Below are 16,604 nucleotides of genomic sequence, written 5' to 3'. Positions count from 1 at the left end.
TGCCACCCGAAACCCAAAACCCCCCCCCCCAAAAAAACGGAACCACACAGCGAGACGTGACTTGCGAGGATGCGCCGACGCAGAGCAATGCGAAATCCCCTTGCTTTCAGGAGGACAGAGGACAAAAGACAAAGGACGGGGGTTTAGAAGAGGAGGGGTGAGGAGGAGGAGGAAGGGGGGAGAGACTGCTCGGCGCGTTGCACTGGTGAGAGACTGACCTCCACATCGACGCCAGTGTAATGCGCTGGTCACCACCGTGCGTCTGGAGAGGCACGTGCCATATGGCTGATCCGCTGTCGCTGTGGAGCCGGGGCTCACCAGTCGTTAGCATTCACTCATTTATAAAAAATAAAAAAAAATTTAAAAGAAGAAAAAAAAAGTTGCAACCCCTTGTACCTTTTCAGAAAGAAACTATATGTCTAACTAACTATCTGGAATATATGTCCAAGAAAAAACACGGATAAACTGCGATGTCATAGCCACAAGTGCACAGTAAAGTCAGTTGAGAGTCCGCTGGAGTGCTTTTCTTCTGGCTCATGGTCTCACATTAAGACATGTATGAACAAGTATGAACAATATGTGCAACACAAACACACAGTATCAGGATGCATCACTCTCAAATTCGCATAGCCTCTCAGTACTCTGCTTTATTTACATCTGCAGGGAATTCTTCACGTTACCATGAGTCAGGGGTCCTGATCAGCTGGAGTACAGCGCCCCCTAGAGCAGACACTGCTTTGCCACTTTGCTTAAAGGCACTTCAGCAGGGCAGCCTGTCCGACAACGGGACTGCAGAGGGGCAGTGTCATTATACACCAGCTGGGCCTGCTGTCTCATATTAAAGTTATGTGGAAATAGTAATTATGCGGTAATGTCTCTCTCGTCTTCCATAGTGAGTCTATAGTGACTATATTGTGATTTATGACTGCTTTTTTATTTTTTGTTATGTTACTGGGCATCAAGGTAATATTCCTTAAATATTTAGGGATAGAGTAAGCATATATAGAGACTATATAGTATATAGTATATAGTATATAGTATATATATATATATATATATATATATATATATATATATATATATATATATATATATATATATATAAATGAGAATATATAACATTGCATTTCTATAAAGTTGTCATTAAAAAATACATACTGACTTTTTTTGTAATGTGAAATATAAGGGTCCTCCCATACATGATGATACTTTTTCATATAAAATATAAGCAAAAAGTAGATTTTTTTTTGAGGAAACTAAGTGAATGACCTGCTGTCCTCACTCTCCACAACAGCTATACTTCTACTGTTGTGGTCCTGCTGAGCAAGGCACATTACTCAAACTCTAAAAGAGTATTGTGCTCGTACTGGACGTCCCAAAAGGTATAGCATTAGATATCTGAATGTGTGAAAGCCAGATTAGTTGTCCCAGAGAAATCTCAAAAAGAAGTGTGCTGACGTTATGTGTGACAGCTTTATGTTTTATACGCGGTACATAAAACCAGAATATGTCTCGGCTGCATCTCTCATCGTACATTAACTTCTGTGGCCATTAATTGTATAACACATCCATCCCCGATAAGGACTGTCACTTCTGTCCCCTGTTAAACGAGCAGGCCAAGGTCAAGAGGAGAATGGCTGTGTGGTGGGACTCTGGGAGCGGAGACATGCTTGCAGCACACTGCACTTTTTCTTCCTCTTTGAGCCTCTCGGTCATGCCGTGACACGCTCAGTGTGGGCCATCCATCTTCATACAGCGGTAGGGGACAGACCTCCAACTCTCAACACAGAGGTGACGAGCGCCACTCGCAAGCAGGCCAATTTGTTATGAGCCGTTTGGTAGCATCAGGAGCTGTTCTCCTCTTTTAGAGTGTCATAGAACCGGAGCAAAGCTCTGCAGCGGACCTAATGTTGTCCTAGTTTTAGAAGTGAGTGTATTTTTATGCCAAAAAAAGAGATGGGACATCCATCACATATTCATTAAGGCTCCAGAAGCCTTTCTTGACTAAACGATTGGGTCCTGGCGCAGGATTTTTATTACAATGAGGGTTATTATTACCATATGTTACTCGGCCCTCTCTCCCTTCACACACACACACACACACACACACGCACACACTCACTCACTTAGAAGTGGACCATTATTAGTTGTTCAACCTATTTAAACAATTTATTATATTTGGATTATTTGTATTTCATTATTTATGTATGCAGTCTATTCATTAGTATTAACCTCATTTCCTTTTGTTTTCTCTTTTTTGATGTTTATTAGTTCTGTACCTAAATATCATGTGTTCCAAGATACAACTGAAAAAAATGGCGGTCCGCCTGTTAGGGACCCGTAGTGTAGACTGATGAGGAAACAAAGACCAAAGAACAAGTTCATAGCTTCTTTATTCATATTTAAAATCATTTTTTATTGACAAATCCCTACTTTTTCACCAGTTAAACACAGTTAAACCACCATGTGGATCATGTAAATGTATCTGTATGTTTATCTTAGTTTCATGGGTTTATTTTTTTAGATGCTTTTTTTGTTAAACTAGAGATCTATTATTCAAAAAAAATAAATAATACAAAATAAATAAATAAACATGCTCTTTTGTGTGGAAAAGAAAGAAAGAGTAAATAATAATGTCCATCCATTTTAGCTGGCACAAAATATATTCATTTAAATACATACACATTTAAAAAAAAAAGTATGGTTCAGGCCCTTGCCAACATCCCACATATGAGACACCTTTTTAGAAAGATTAGGATGCAAAGAATTAAAATCTGCAAAGAACATCACAATAAAAGGAAAAAAAAAGCAAAGGATTTTGCAGTTTGGTGATGGGGTTGATTTTGAAGCTTTGACGTCATTTCTTTTCTGAAGAATCACTTTGATATATTTTTAATGCATCTTATGTTGTTGAAAACCAAATAAAAAGTGAGTTGAAAGAAAGAGAATCAGTCATAGACAAATCTTGGTTATATCAGATTAAGAAAACTATTATATTTAACGCAAAGCTGGAGGACACTTGACTGGAGAGCTCAAGAAGATGGAAGGAGTTAAAATCTGTGAAATTAGCCCCATCTAGTGGATACAAAATAAGTAACATAATGTGACAGCAGCCAGTGTTAATGCAACAAGGGGTCTAATGGGATTATAATTTGTAGCATAAATCACCTTCATAATCAGTATTATAGCCAAGGTTTCAACACCGCCCTCATCCCCAATGCGGAAATGCTTCATTATTAAAAAAGTGTATGGGGTAAAGGTTATTAATGCCTTTCTAGTTCTATATTTTTTCCTTTTTAGCCTCAGGGCTGTCTGGAGTTTTAGGTACATAGCATATTTCATTTAAATGTGCTGCAACTTAAGACGCATACAAAATTCATGCAACAATTTGAATCCATTGGTGCTAAATGTAGAGTTGGGACCTTGGGACTGGGGCTATTGGAGTAAACTAAAGGCACCGTCATCTTTTGTAAAACATCATGCAGTTGCACTGATTTGAACGTATACATATTAGATAGATAGTTATGTACTTTATTAATCCCCAATGGGAAATTTGCATCTCACCATCTTTAAATCCTTTGCTCTTGAATTGTTACAACTTTGTTCACCGTAGTCTTGTTTTAGTCCACTTTACTTACATTTAACTAGAAACTGGGAAGTACATTGATTCAATCAATACAATGATTAGTGTGTTCACTAAGATTCATTAAGATAAATGTAAAAAAAAAAAAAAAGTCCATTAATGCATACATTTTAGTCACGTGCATCCACAGAGCCAAAGTCTGAGCCCCTGCGGCCCAACATTAAACCGAAAAGGGAAAACTGATGATGCATTCAAGCCAGTTAATGGCTCCCACAGCGGGTCATTTTATAGGATTAAACAGGGTTTATGATGCAGATTATAAAACACATTCAGTTCTCTGTGGATGTTTGAGCCTTTTCTCTTGAATTGTGAAGTCTGCGGATGATTTTCCAAAACCGCCTGACATAACCTGTCTGTGCAATCAGGCCACACTATGTCTCGAGCTAATTCCCTTTCACATCAGCCATTTCAGTAAGCTTCAATTACATAATAATAAAAGTCCATTATAGTTTGTAAGTACAATGTGTGAGTATGTCATATGGATGATTTCTATTTGTCCATCAATCCAAATTTTAAAAGAATTGTGAAATGCATCTCCTTACGACATAGGAAATATGAATCCTTGTTGAAGATTGGATTGTATCACACATGTTGTACCTAAAAATGCTATCTTTCTTTTTATAGGACTTGCTGTTCACAATCTATGGCCGTGCTTCACTGCAGCGCTAACATCGTGGATCCTGAGATGACAATATTCCTCTGACAGCAGTGCAGTCCTTCTGTGTGCATTCTTCAAACATGTGCATTGATTGAACATTTAAATATATGGCTTGTTTGACTGAAACATGTATTTGAATCATCTGGTTTCTGACCATATCTTTCCTCTAATTATCATATATTTTGTGAGGCAAAAATTCATGTAATAAAATGTATTAAAATGCTTTTTGTCAGTCATTTTACAAGATGGGTAGGGCTAAAATAAAATATAGGACAAAAGCGTGTTATTGGCTTTTACGTCTGACTTTCTTTTTTTTTTACAAAAGGACTCCTATATTTTCCAGTTTCATGGAAATGTGTCATAACTTCACGTAATTTAATAAAATCTGTGTGATCATGATCCTCTCTCTCTCTCTCTCTCTCTCTCTCTCTCTCTCTCTCTCTCTCTCTCTCTCTCTCTCTCTCTCTCTCTCTCTCTCTCTCTCTCTCTCTCTCTCTCTCTCTCTCTCTCTCTCTCTCTCTCTCTCTCTCTCTCTCTCTCTCTCTCTCTCTCTCTCTCTCTCCGGTCCAAGTCCACTAAGCTAAATACGCCACAAGAGGGCGCTACGTTACTGCTTGCACAGGTGAAGAAGCTCAAAGTTAATTGAGCCAGCATGAAGTTTCAACAGTGCAAATACGTGATGATTACGAAACTACTGATAATGGCGTTTAAGACTTTCAGAACACGGAACCTTTAACGATGTATCACCCAAAGTCTGAGTCCCTTACTTGTTGTGACACACTGAGCAAAACTATAGCAATTACAGTGATGCAGTTTGATGTAAAACAGCAGCAAACTTCGGTCGTAACCACAGCAATGGCACTTACAGTGTGGCGGCAGCGTTGTGGATGGCACAGCTGTTTCGAGTTGACACGCGCAGCGCTAACCCGGAAATGAAGTCCTCTTGCCTCACCGGGGCGCTGGTGACGACCGCTTGTTCCTTGAAAGAAACTACATTTCCATGACGGCAGTGGGAGGGGTTGTTGAGTGTCGACGGCGGGGCGTTTTCGCACGGCGAGAAAGCAACAAGTGGCTCCGGGCGGGCTGTCAGTCTGGGCGGTTACTCCATCGTGTTTTCCAGCGGCAGGTGGTCACCGCGCGTCCAGCAGCTCTGTGAATGGGATTATGACCGCGGAGCCTTCAACGCACCTGGTAGTCAGGGACGGAGTAGAGTAACGTCTTTCAAACTTGCTAAGTTTTCATTTATTACTCTTAAACGAGGACAGTGAATACTGGTACACTTTTTTTTTTACGGGCACGAGCGTAATGCTCTCGCTGTAGAGCCTTTTAATACTGAAAAAAAAAATCATTTTTTTTATGTTCTTGCATTGTAAATAATGGCATTCGCGAGATTCAGCAGGATACTTCGGCTGCCTGCTCTTGACATCAAAAAGAAAGTCAAGCAGTATGAGCACGTCCATCGGGACATCAACCCGAACGATCTATGGGAAATTCTTGGCGAGCTGGGCGACGGCGCGTTTGGAAAAGTCTACAAGGTGAGTGCGATGTCAAAGACACGAGGCCGTTGCGTCTTTACCCGTGGACCGATGAACCCCGTTTGTAGTTCATCTCAAACGTCATCGATAAGTTGCTCACCTGTAAACTCTCTGTTATGACAGAAAACATTTCGAATACTGACGTGTTTGAATAATCTCTTTCCAAAGTCACTCATGTTCTTCAAGAAAGATTGTTGGGTTGTCTGTGAAATATTATGAATTTTAAAATAGCCTATTAAAGTTACACACGTCACACTAGGAACACGCCACCATGTGTTCCCCTCTTTCTTAGCATTTATGTCACATTGTAGATGCGTAAACAACTTCCTATGGATGCTTTGCCCTCCCAGCATGATTATGAATAATATGATGACTCATAATTATGTGGTCCAAAGTTCCACAGTGAAACACACTCAGGTCGTCCCTTTGCTCTTTGAGTGTCACAGAACAGCTTTCTTCTGGATGAAATGTTGTTCAGACAATTAATCGTGAATGTCAGTCAAGGATGGTTCACATCCTCCTGCTGTGATCCACTACATCTTCTGTTTTAATCCCTTTTTTGGCTTTGGAGTTGTTTGTCGAAGGAACTATTTTTCCTCTCTTTTCAAAACAATCACGGTCTTAGTAAAAGAGACATTTCTTGTGATTATTTGGGCGAGACGTCTGCAGTAGAGAAGGTTCATAAAAACCATCCCACTACGCAACCCTTGCTGTGAATCCAGCCTGAAGCAGCCGCGGTGACAGTGAAAGCGCCCTTCATTAGTTCTGTCCAGTCCTCGCCCAGCAGCAGCACTTTTGGCTCGGAGACATTATTTAATCTGGATCTGTTAGCGTGGTCAGTCCCCTCTGCGGAGCATGGCACAGGCACTCTGTGTCTGCACTGGCCAAAGGAGCACAGTGAGTGTCTTTGACACAGCTGGGGCTTCAGTGGAAGAAGTGATGCCTTACCAGAAGTCTGCATGAACAGAAAAGGTCGTAGAGGACTCCACCTTATTTCAGTATTTTTGCTTACAACATGCTGCAGTAGGTAAATGAAACAGGAGCACATGCATTGGCAGTAGAGTCTCAGTGGACTGGTGACTTGTTTGCTCTGAATTGAAAAGAAAATAGTTAAATATTGCTTATAGCCACAAGTCTGCATATTATATAATCTCTTCTATAATGAATCTTTTGAGCAGAGCGAGCATGTGAGGAGTACTATGGAGAGTCTGTTGACGATGAAGAGAAAATACGTGAAAACTTGTTTTCACTTATTAGCTTCTAGGAAGCTAAGGGACTGACTGGACACAACGTGATTTTAAGCTTGACAAAGCTTTGCATTTTACAGTGTAGAGGGATACACCGTTCAAACTAAGTCACGGGTGATTTGTGGCTTATTGTCGCGTTGAACATGATTCCACTTGAATAACTGGCAAGCTTTCTGACATGTTCCATGTCCCCACTATAGTTTCCCTTTCTTGTACAAATGTCGAGCCTCTGTCTTGGCTTCTGTTTCCTCTCCTTGAGTGGGTTGGAGGAGGACAGCACCACACCTGCAGCTGTCAGATGGAGGGGAGGCGGGCAGAGTGGGAGCAGATGATGGCCAAGAGAGGAAACTGTGGGACTGCGTCAGGGGGTGGAGGGAGGAGGGGACAACTTCCTGTCCCAGCTCTCGAACATCAGACTAACCGGCTCGTCTGTGGGAGCGAAACGGTCTCAAGTGGTGAATCACACATGTTTTTCCGTTGTTAAAGACTGCGATAAAGCAGGCGTGAAGATGGCGGAGGGAGTCGGTATCTCCGTCACAAATGAAATCAGCTGCTCATCAGATGGTTGGGGGCATGTGACAAATGCAAAACTGTTGGATCTGTTACAGACAGCAGAAGAGCAATAAGGATTGTCTCTTCATCAACCCCTCCACTCAGACAGCCTCTTTATTTCAGTACAGACCTCTTTAACTACACAGCGTTGGTTGAGACAGAGTGCTCCTGTCTAACTGACTCTCTAAAGGTTGATCTCCCTATTGGGAGAATAACAACTCACTTAGTTGCGTATGGGGAGTGTTAAGGATGAATCCAGCCGAGAGTGTACGCATGTTTTATTGTCGCAGGATTGCAATCCATCCCTCGATTATCAAATGCGTTGTCCTTTATTTCCAGAGTCTATCCTGTAGGAGCCACTGTGCTTTCCTCCTGTTGATATTCCGCTGCATGTTGAATGCGACAGGATTCAGGAATAACAATACTTTCTTTAAATGAATCGGATCTTTGCCATTCATTTATTGAATATATCTAAATATATTTTTTTTAAATTTCTTCTCACATCTAAGAGTTATTCCTATAAATTTGAAATTGGTCTTTAGTTTAACTGCTGGACATTTAGTTGTTTTCTTTAAAGGCTCACATGCCTAAAAAAAAAAAAAAAGAACCATTAGCTTATTGCACGGTGCATCCTGAAACTCTACGAAGCTAATTTGCTGGGAAAAGTGAAATAAAGATTTTAACGTGCATAAAAGAACATCACCCTCGCCGCAAATGTTTTTAATGAAACATCTTAATACATAATGTGACAAAATAAACAAAACAAATGCAGAGTTGTTTTTTTTTTAAATGTGACGCCATGGTGTAAGAACCTTATAGAAGGAAACACAAGCAAGCTGTTGTTATCATTGTCAAGTTCTCTTTGTCACGCAGTTGCAGTTTTACTGTGACGGTGTCCGACGGCACAGAAAGACTTGTTTAACTCGTCTTCACAGTGCACTGTTTTCAGTTTTAGGTACTTGTTGACTGCCTGATGATTGCTTCAGTCCAGTTGGTACATTTCAGAAATGTCGCTTCCCCCTTTGACATGGTTTAATGAGAATATTTAGCACTTGTGTTATGAATGATCTGACAACAACTATTTGACCTTGCTAAAGGCAGCTGGAACTTGACCTTAAGTGCAATTAGTGCTACTTTGAGATTCAAAATTGCAGTTTCATTGAGTTGCATTTCTCATTTCTTATGCCCTTTTTGGTTAAAGTCCTTGACAGACAGTACTGCCTCGACAAGTTGCACATTGTTGTACATCCCAGACTTTGCCTTTCTCTAGCTTCTTCATTGTCATCAGGTCCCTCATACCTCATGTCATAGTAAGAGAATGACTCACTTCCTGTCGTCCCGATGTCTCATAGGATATTTTCTTTGTTTTTCGACGCTCTTATCAGTCTGCGCATACTCACCATTGTTGGAAAGCGAATGTGTGAAGGTGTGTGGCTGCAACTGAAGCATGAAACGGAGGAGTTGTATGGTTCCCCTCACTAATTAATGGGCCATGTGCCACTGAGCCCATTGCCCTGCTGCTGCTGGCAAGATGTTTCCATAGACACGAGCAGGTTGTAATGTTACGCTCTGTCAAATTTCCATTGTTGGGTGAAAACTATAGTGCATCTTATCCCTGCTGGTGTGTGATGTAAACTTGCACTGCTGGAGAGGACTTCTCTGTTTACTTAGCCAAGTATTGCATTACTCTTGAGCATAATGAACATCAATGTGGCTTATGTACACAATCACAACATGGAAAAACCCATGGCATCATTTGGTTTTTGTGTTATTGGAGTTAAGAGTTTGACCTGCAAATGGCATGGTGTTGTCAAGGGAAAAGAAACCCTTTCTTGATACAATGTTTCCAAAGGACAAGCTGATAGTTTAGATGGCCAAGCCACTGCACCAATGGATTCAGGGCACAGTGTGTTTCTCTTTTTAATAGCATTATCGTTTGTCCCTTGTTGGAGTGGGTCTAATGAGTCTGATTGTCCTTTAGCCAAGGCCAGAACATAACTGTCCCTGGATCCATTGTACACAGGGTGGAAGTAATCCATAGAAGTATTTTGGAACCTGTCATTAAAACCAAATCTAATTCCCACACACAAGGTTTGAATAATGGGTCTTTTCTTGGGCCTTGGGCTGACTTGTATTTGTCAGATGGTGGAACGAGTGAACGTCTGTGGAGGAACCACTTCATACATGATCATCTTTCTCAGACAAGTGAAAGGAAATCTACTGGGTGTCATCACTGTGGGGGAGGAGGCGCAGGTTGCGACATCCTCTGTGGTTTTCTTTTGCCACGTCTGAATTTAGAAAATGGTGCCACAGAGACGTATGTAGGAGTGCCTTTAGTGAGGCCATCGTCGGACTTGGGGCCTAATCTCAGGGTCTTATCTCAGGGACCAGATGGGTCCACAGCGACTGATAGGAACTCTGTCGAGTGGGCGTGGGCGCAGCAAGCTGGGAGTCCTCGTGGCGACTTTGTAACTGGCACTCGCAGAAAGCCTTTTCTGTGTGAAGAAGTCTGACATGGAAGAAGCAGAAAAAAACACTTGCCGCTGGATCCTTGTAGAATTTTCTTTTTTTTTGTCTTGACATTTTTGTTCCACTGTCCCATTTTAATTTCCTCTCTGTTTGAATTTCACATTGCAGCACGTTGTAACTGCTACTCACTTGAAGTTATTTCAGATCAGTTCTAGATAGTTAGACTTGTATTTAGTACTTACTGAACACTGTAGTCAGAAAGTGGATCTCAATTATCATGAGATTTATGCTTTTGAATTTCTGATTTGTACATATTGTCATTGTTTTTAGACTCCTGGATGAAAGCTGTGTGATTGTGGGTTGTTTGAGGCATCATCAGGATTTCCTGCCTCACTGACCTGTTTTGTACCGTCTCTTCAAGCGTTTGAACATGGGACGTTTTGCAATGTTGATCTAAAACTTTCACATCCTGTCAAGAGTCAGTGCTCTGTCTTGGGGTGTTAAGTTTGAACTTTGCTTGGTTATGTTAGGTTATGTGCTTGACGCCCGTGCATAAACTCACAGTCAGCGGGTTGTGTGAGAGAAGGAGAAAGATAGAAGCCACAGTCTTGTGCATTACTTTGATTGCTTTGTCTCGTTTTTAGGCAAGGGTTAGCCACAAGATGAGATATTGTATGAAGTTGACATTTCTACTATATTTCAACTAAAACAGTCTTTTCAGTCATTTAGGAGAAAGCACCACGTTGCCATATACATATTGTGATATTCATGTTTGGCTAGGCAACCACATGCAAGAATGCATACTTTGCTGCCACCGGTGTGCATGATTGCATATGAAACGTTTTTCTTTTTCTCCCAACCGGTATAGCACATGATACATTTTACACTGTAACATTAGTATTTTAGAAACTATCAAAAACTTGAGGGCAGGTCTTGTCTGTTAGCCTTGAAAGAAACTTTTACATTTTGATACAAATTCTTAAGTTATATCAACATTTTAAATGTTGACCAGAGTTATGACATGAAATGGCTGATGTTGAGTATCTGAGTCATGGTCTCTGGAAAAAGATGTTGCTGTCTTTTTTCTTTGGCCAAGTGCTACATAGTCCTATTCTATGTAAGAGAAATCAGACATTTATCTTTACAGCTAATATCTCCAAAACCATGCGCACCAAAGATGTGAATGAATCCAGATTGATAAACTTACTGTATGCAGGAGTCATTATCAGCAAACTAAACAAACAAGTGGTCTTTCAGTGAATTACTTAAACTAAGAATGATTTAGATGTTTAATTACTTTCTCACTATGTTCTTACTATATCCTCTCTGACACAGTTGTTGTAGAACCTCCCCAAAAAAAACACTTTGCAGATTCAACTTTTGCTGTAAACCAATCCGTAGCAGGTCAAATGTGCTTCGTTTGTGCACCTTGTTCATCAAAACAAAAGATCATCACCTCCACAGGCGTCTGCTGTCAGAGGTGAGGTTTTTATAAGCTGCTGTCATGATGTAGGAGCTGAGAACCACATTCCTGTTCGCAGACACAAGGGGCGAGCCTCCAGAGGAAGGCCGGGTTACAGGTTTATGACGGGGCAAAGGTCTAATATACACACATTCTCCCGAAGTGTGTGTGTGTGTGTGTGTGTGTGTGTGTGTGTGTGTGTGTGTGTGTGTGTGTGTGTGTGTGTGTGTGTGTGTGTGTGTGTGTGTGTGTGTGTGTGTGTGTGCTGAAAATGCACGTCAGCTTGTGGTATGTTCATTCAACCTGGAGGTGACTGACCCCAGGGAGAGTTACTAGTTTCAAGCGGTTATCCAGTCCATTCCCTATATGATTAACTGTGCCTTATTGTTTTCAGCCTGCAGTCTAGATGTTTGAAAATAAACAATATGTATATATATTTTGTTTTGAGGCTTGAAGTTGTAACTCACTGCAGGCTGCAGTTCTGTTCTGAGTGGGATTCGGCGCTGTGCGTATAAGCCAACACACCCACAGTAATCATTAATGTCTCGGTCAACACAGACACAGTATTGAACATTATTATTCCCAGCTTGATTCAAATTGAAAAGGCTATGTGTGCTGAATGCTAAATGACACGCACAACGCTTTCATGCGTGTGTGTGTGTTTGCTCAGTCTGCCAGTACGTACAGTCTGTTTGTATGCTCACACATGGGTCAGTAACATCTGCTTTTTCTAAAGCTCTTGTTGAGCAGCAGCGGGTGAGCTTCTCGGTCATGGATTGTGGCCTTCAGACTGTTACTGGAAACAGATGGATAAATACATGTGACAGATGAGGGCTAATATAGAGGCAGGGATGACGGACATATTTGGTGAGGCAGACAAAAGGATGTGCAGCGTGGCAGATGATGAATAGTGTTAGAGAAGTGTGCCGTACATATGCCTCAGAAAGAGGATTAAAAAACAGGATGGAAATGTTGAATGTGAGAGATTAAAAAAAAGGGCAACTGATGCTCCAAATTGTAATTGTTGGTACAAATATCAGGTATATAGCAGATGCTTGAAAGTTACAATTTGTAATTTGTTGAAGAACTTGACTGTTACTGTCTGTTTGTCTGCCAGGTTGGGTCCTTTTCTAAGTAATCCTTTTGCACTTAACCCACACGAAAGCCAAGTCGCTAATGAACAGGCAAATGGCCAAGCAGCGAGCGAGCGAGACGGAGCAGAAACGAGCCCCTCTGATCTCCATGGAAACCAGACCCCAAACAAAGCCAGAGACTGTTGTTGTCCTTTTTGGAGGAGAGTTGGAGAGAGTGAAGAGTCAGTGGATTAGGAGCAGCGGCGCATAGTTCCCTCTTGGGATGGATACAGCAGCGGACTGTTTGCCTACTTCCTCACTGCTGTGCTTGTTATTATGTAACAATAATCTTCTCAATCTGTATAACTTGGTGACATCAGCGGTTCGTCCTCCCTCCAAAGATGGAATTATGCTGCGTGTTTGCAAACAAGACCTTTTAGTGATACTTTTATGAACAACTTATCGGATGTTGACTTTGCCTTTTCTGTTTTCATATGCCACTATCTGACCAATCAACGCGGCGTTGCCTTTTTGAAGGTGTAACTGTGCACGCTTGCTCCTTGACCTTTACTTATGACACCACGTGCAACTTTGCAGAGACGTTTGTGTCTTTGGAAAAGCATAATTTCAGTTTTTATTCTGATGAGTTGTGTAACAATAACAGTCGTTAAAGTGGAAACCTTTTGCGTCTGAGTTTTTACAAAAAGATGCAAACATTCAGTACCCTTTCCAATTACTGCTTGTGTTCTTGTAGCCTTTTTGGTTGTCCAGAAACAAATGTTAAATATCTGGAAGATGCTTTATCACTGAAAAGGGAGGAGTGCTTTGTCCAGGCTCTGAAATAAGTACAATCGCAAAAAGTTTGAAGAATTTAACTGTGACTAATCTGACCTGAAGAATTGCGTCTGGAGATCTGACGCTAATCTTTTCAAGGTTGTTTAGATGCCTTGCCTGCAATTATTTCTCTTGAGTGTACATAGTGAACTTCGCACATCTGTATACACACACTTGTGTATTGATGTCACGCTTGCTTGTAGGAAGTCAGGAGGTCCCATATGGGGCACAATGAGGCGTTTCAGTGTAATGTCCTCTATGCAGTGTGTATACGTGGTAAGATGCTCACATAAACAAACATGCATGTTTGCATACTACACTTGAGGACTCTTGACGTAATGCATTCCCTGTGCCACGCAAAAAAAATGAAAGGCACCACAAAATATGCACCGGGCTCAGTTCTCTCAGTGTACCCTCTTTGTCCACGCCCCCAACCATCTGAAGGCCAGAGGCACATTCCTCAGCTGTGATCCCACTGAGATGTAAAGGTGTGTGTGTGTGTGTGTGTGTGTGTGTGTGTGTGTGTGTGTGTGTGTGTGTGTGTGTGTGTGTGTGTGTGTGTGTGTGTGTGTGTGTGTGTGTGTGTGTGTGTGTGTGTGAGGGGAAGGGGGGGGGGGGGGCCAGGAGGCTGGCTTTAAAAAAAAAAAAGAGGTTCAGAATACATTTATATATCTGTGCACTAATGCTAAGCATGACAAAAAGTTGATTGGATCTGTACAAAGGCACACACGCGGACCTCTTTTGACGTCTTGATTCATGCGTTTTCTGTGAGTCCAGTGTTTCACTACAAAACGCCCCCAGATACAACATTACAATACTCCAACTTGTTCAGCCATACAGTAAGTCAGCCATCATTCCATGGGTCTGTAAATCTGACACACAAGAAGAGTCGAGAGAGGAAGAAGTCATGAGGATGCCTGCTTGGTTTGGTGTGGAGATGGACAGACGGTAGAGCCAGTTCTGGGACCGATAACATGGCAGCTTTTAATATAGCTCGTCTTGTTCCAGTAAACTTTGTCAGTGTTTGGCAGAGAACTCAAAACAAGCATACAGTTGGTACACATGCAGTACCAGTAGGTCTGTGGCAACTTCTGCTGGAAGTCAGACCCCCGGGCAGTGAGTTTGTCAAGGCTGACGGCGTTGGTACACTAACCAATAGCAGAGAGCTGAGACGTTGGCAGAGGAGTGAAAGTGTCCGGTGTCTCCGTGTTTACTGTCGAGGCTTGTTAACTGTATGACTGATGATTGGATGGCAGGAGGAGACGACGTCCTGTTGACTCACACTGTGTGGGGGAAGTTCAGATCCTCTGGAGCTCTGTTTGACAAACGCACATAGTCACGGCAAACAGGAATGAGTTGAGGTGTGTGTGTGTGTGTGTGTGTGTGTGTGTGTGTGTGTGTGTGTGTGTGTGTGTGTGTGTGTGTGTGTGTGTGTGTGTGTGTGTGTGTGTGTGTGTGTGTGTGTGTGTGTGTTGCTGCGAGCCTGTCCTGTTTATTCAGATGTTTTTTCCCACAGCCCTTGTAAAAACGGGGAGGCATCAGACCCCCAGCGGGCCATTTAGTATGTTGTGCTTCTCCAGGTCACCGGGTGGACACGTGCACGTCCGTGACATGTCTGTGTCAAGACCTCTATTCTCTTTACCGCACCACTTTTCACATGCCCTCACACTAACGTCCACCTGATCGCTGGCAACCTGTTGCATGAACCTTTTTTTGAGTCACTCCAAATGATCTGACAATGTTGGAGGCTCCTGACAATCACGGTGCAGCATGGGTCACTGCCTGCGTTTTCAACTTTATGCTCTCTTTTTGCGTGTCCCCCGGTGTTGCTCTTACAATTGTGGCACTGAGTGTGTGGTTACATCTATAGGTGCATATTAATGTCTCATTTACCCACACAATCGGTCTACTTTCACAACTTTCTCTCTCTTACGCATGGATGGACATTGTGTGCTTGCCGCCTTGTGCCTCACTTTCTACTATCTACTCATGTGTACGTGCACTTTTACTACTAAGAATGACTTGGAATTCAATGCCGATATGTGTGTGTCTTAATTTAGCCACACTGTCACACTTTTGTGGTTCCTCTTTTTACCCCAGTTGCTCAGGGAGGGTGTGGAGTTTCCTTTCCGGTTTTGCCTCTAAATGTTAGAAAGTCAACATCTTAATTGCTGTCCTGCGTTTCTCTTCTTTGGCTTGAACTGGGCCGGGAGAGTCTGCCTGGCAGAGTGATGCAAGTTTTCTTTCATAGCTTAATTAACTATTTTACTTTACAGATTGATATTGTCATTTTGATATTTTCCACCTTTTTCACCTGAGTCGGGCATGTAGAGTTGACTGTTGTTCTGTCTCTCCGTCTCTTCAGGCCAGGAACAAGGAGACGGGGGCTCTGGCTGCAGCCAAAGTGATCGAGACAAAATGTGAGGAGGAGCTAGAGGACTACATCGTTGAGATTGACATCCTGGCTAAATGTGACCACCGCTACATTGTCAAGCTGCTTGATGCATTTTACCATGACAACAAACTATGGGTGAGTGTCACAGGAATCTGGTGAAGACAACTAGCTTCAAGCGTAAAAAGAAAACACAGACTTCTACCCTCTTCTTTCTGATCCACCTTTCCTGAACTGGACCATATTATGCAAGTTAAAAAAGCACATATCACTGCTTTCACATTTTAGCCCTTGAATTTCAACAAAGAGGTAAAAACTAACTTGACGGACTGATTTCAAGATAAATAGTACTTGAACAGACAGTTTGCTGCCACGTGGGAAGACTGTGGTGAAGGCTGCTGTTATATTAGACTGTCCACCCTCCTTACAAGATGCATCTTGCCACTGTGTTGATGAGTTTCTGTGTCCGACCACCAAGTTTTTCTTTGCAGTCTTTTCACGCAGAGCCACAACACACAAACTTTAACGATCAGCAGGGAAGTGGAAAAACAAACCTCTTAACCATGTATGTTGGCAGGCTCGTTTGCATCATCTGTGACTGCCTTGTTGTTTTATTGCAACAGAATCTCATCCAGAGTGTATTTATCCTACATATGAAAGCTCTGGTGAATAGTTAAGATAAGAAAAGAGGATTGCTCAAATGAGGTTTGTCATCCGCCCCCGCCCCCGCCTCCAGGGT

At 42.0% G+C, this 16,604-nt stretch overlaps 1 protein-coding gene across 1 annotated transcript in view; it reads left to right on the top strand.

Moving 5' to 3' along the window:
• Window positions 1-5,349: 5,349 nt before the first annotated feature.
• Window positions 5,350-16,604, top strand: part of stk10 (serine/threonine kinase 10) — a 37,275-nt gene continuing 26,020 nt past the window's right edge. Inside the window, exons 1-2 of the mRNA XM_068600999.1 lie at window positions 5,350-5,836; window positions 15,839-16,003. Coding sequence (XP_068457100.1) covers window positions 5,678-5,836; window positions 15,839-16,003 — 324 coding nt within the window. The 5' untranslated portion in view covers window positions 5,350-5,677. The remainder of the gene's footprint in view (window positions 5,837-15,838; window positions 16,004-16,604) is intronic.

Source organism: Clinocottus analis, unplaced genomic scaffold (genome assembly GCF_023055335.1).
Source record: "Clinocottus analis isolate CAN_PGR_092001 unplaced genomic scaffold, fCliAna1.0.p SCAF_5, whole genome shotgun sequence".
Lineage (NCBI taxonomy): Eukaryota > Metazoa > Chordata > Actinopteri > Perciformes > Cottidae > Clinocottus > Clinocottus analis.
Note: the sequence above shows the minus strand (reverse complement) of the source record. Positions and strands in the feature narration are given on the sequence as shown.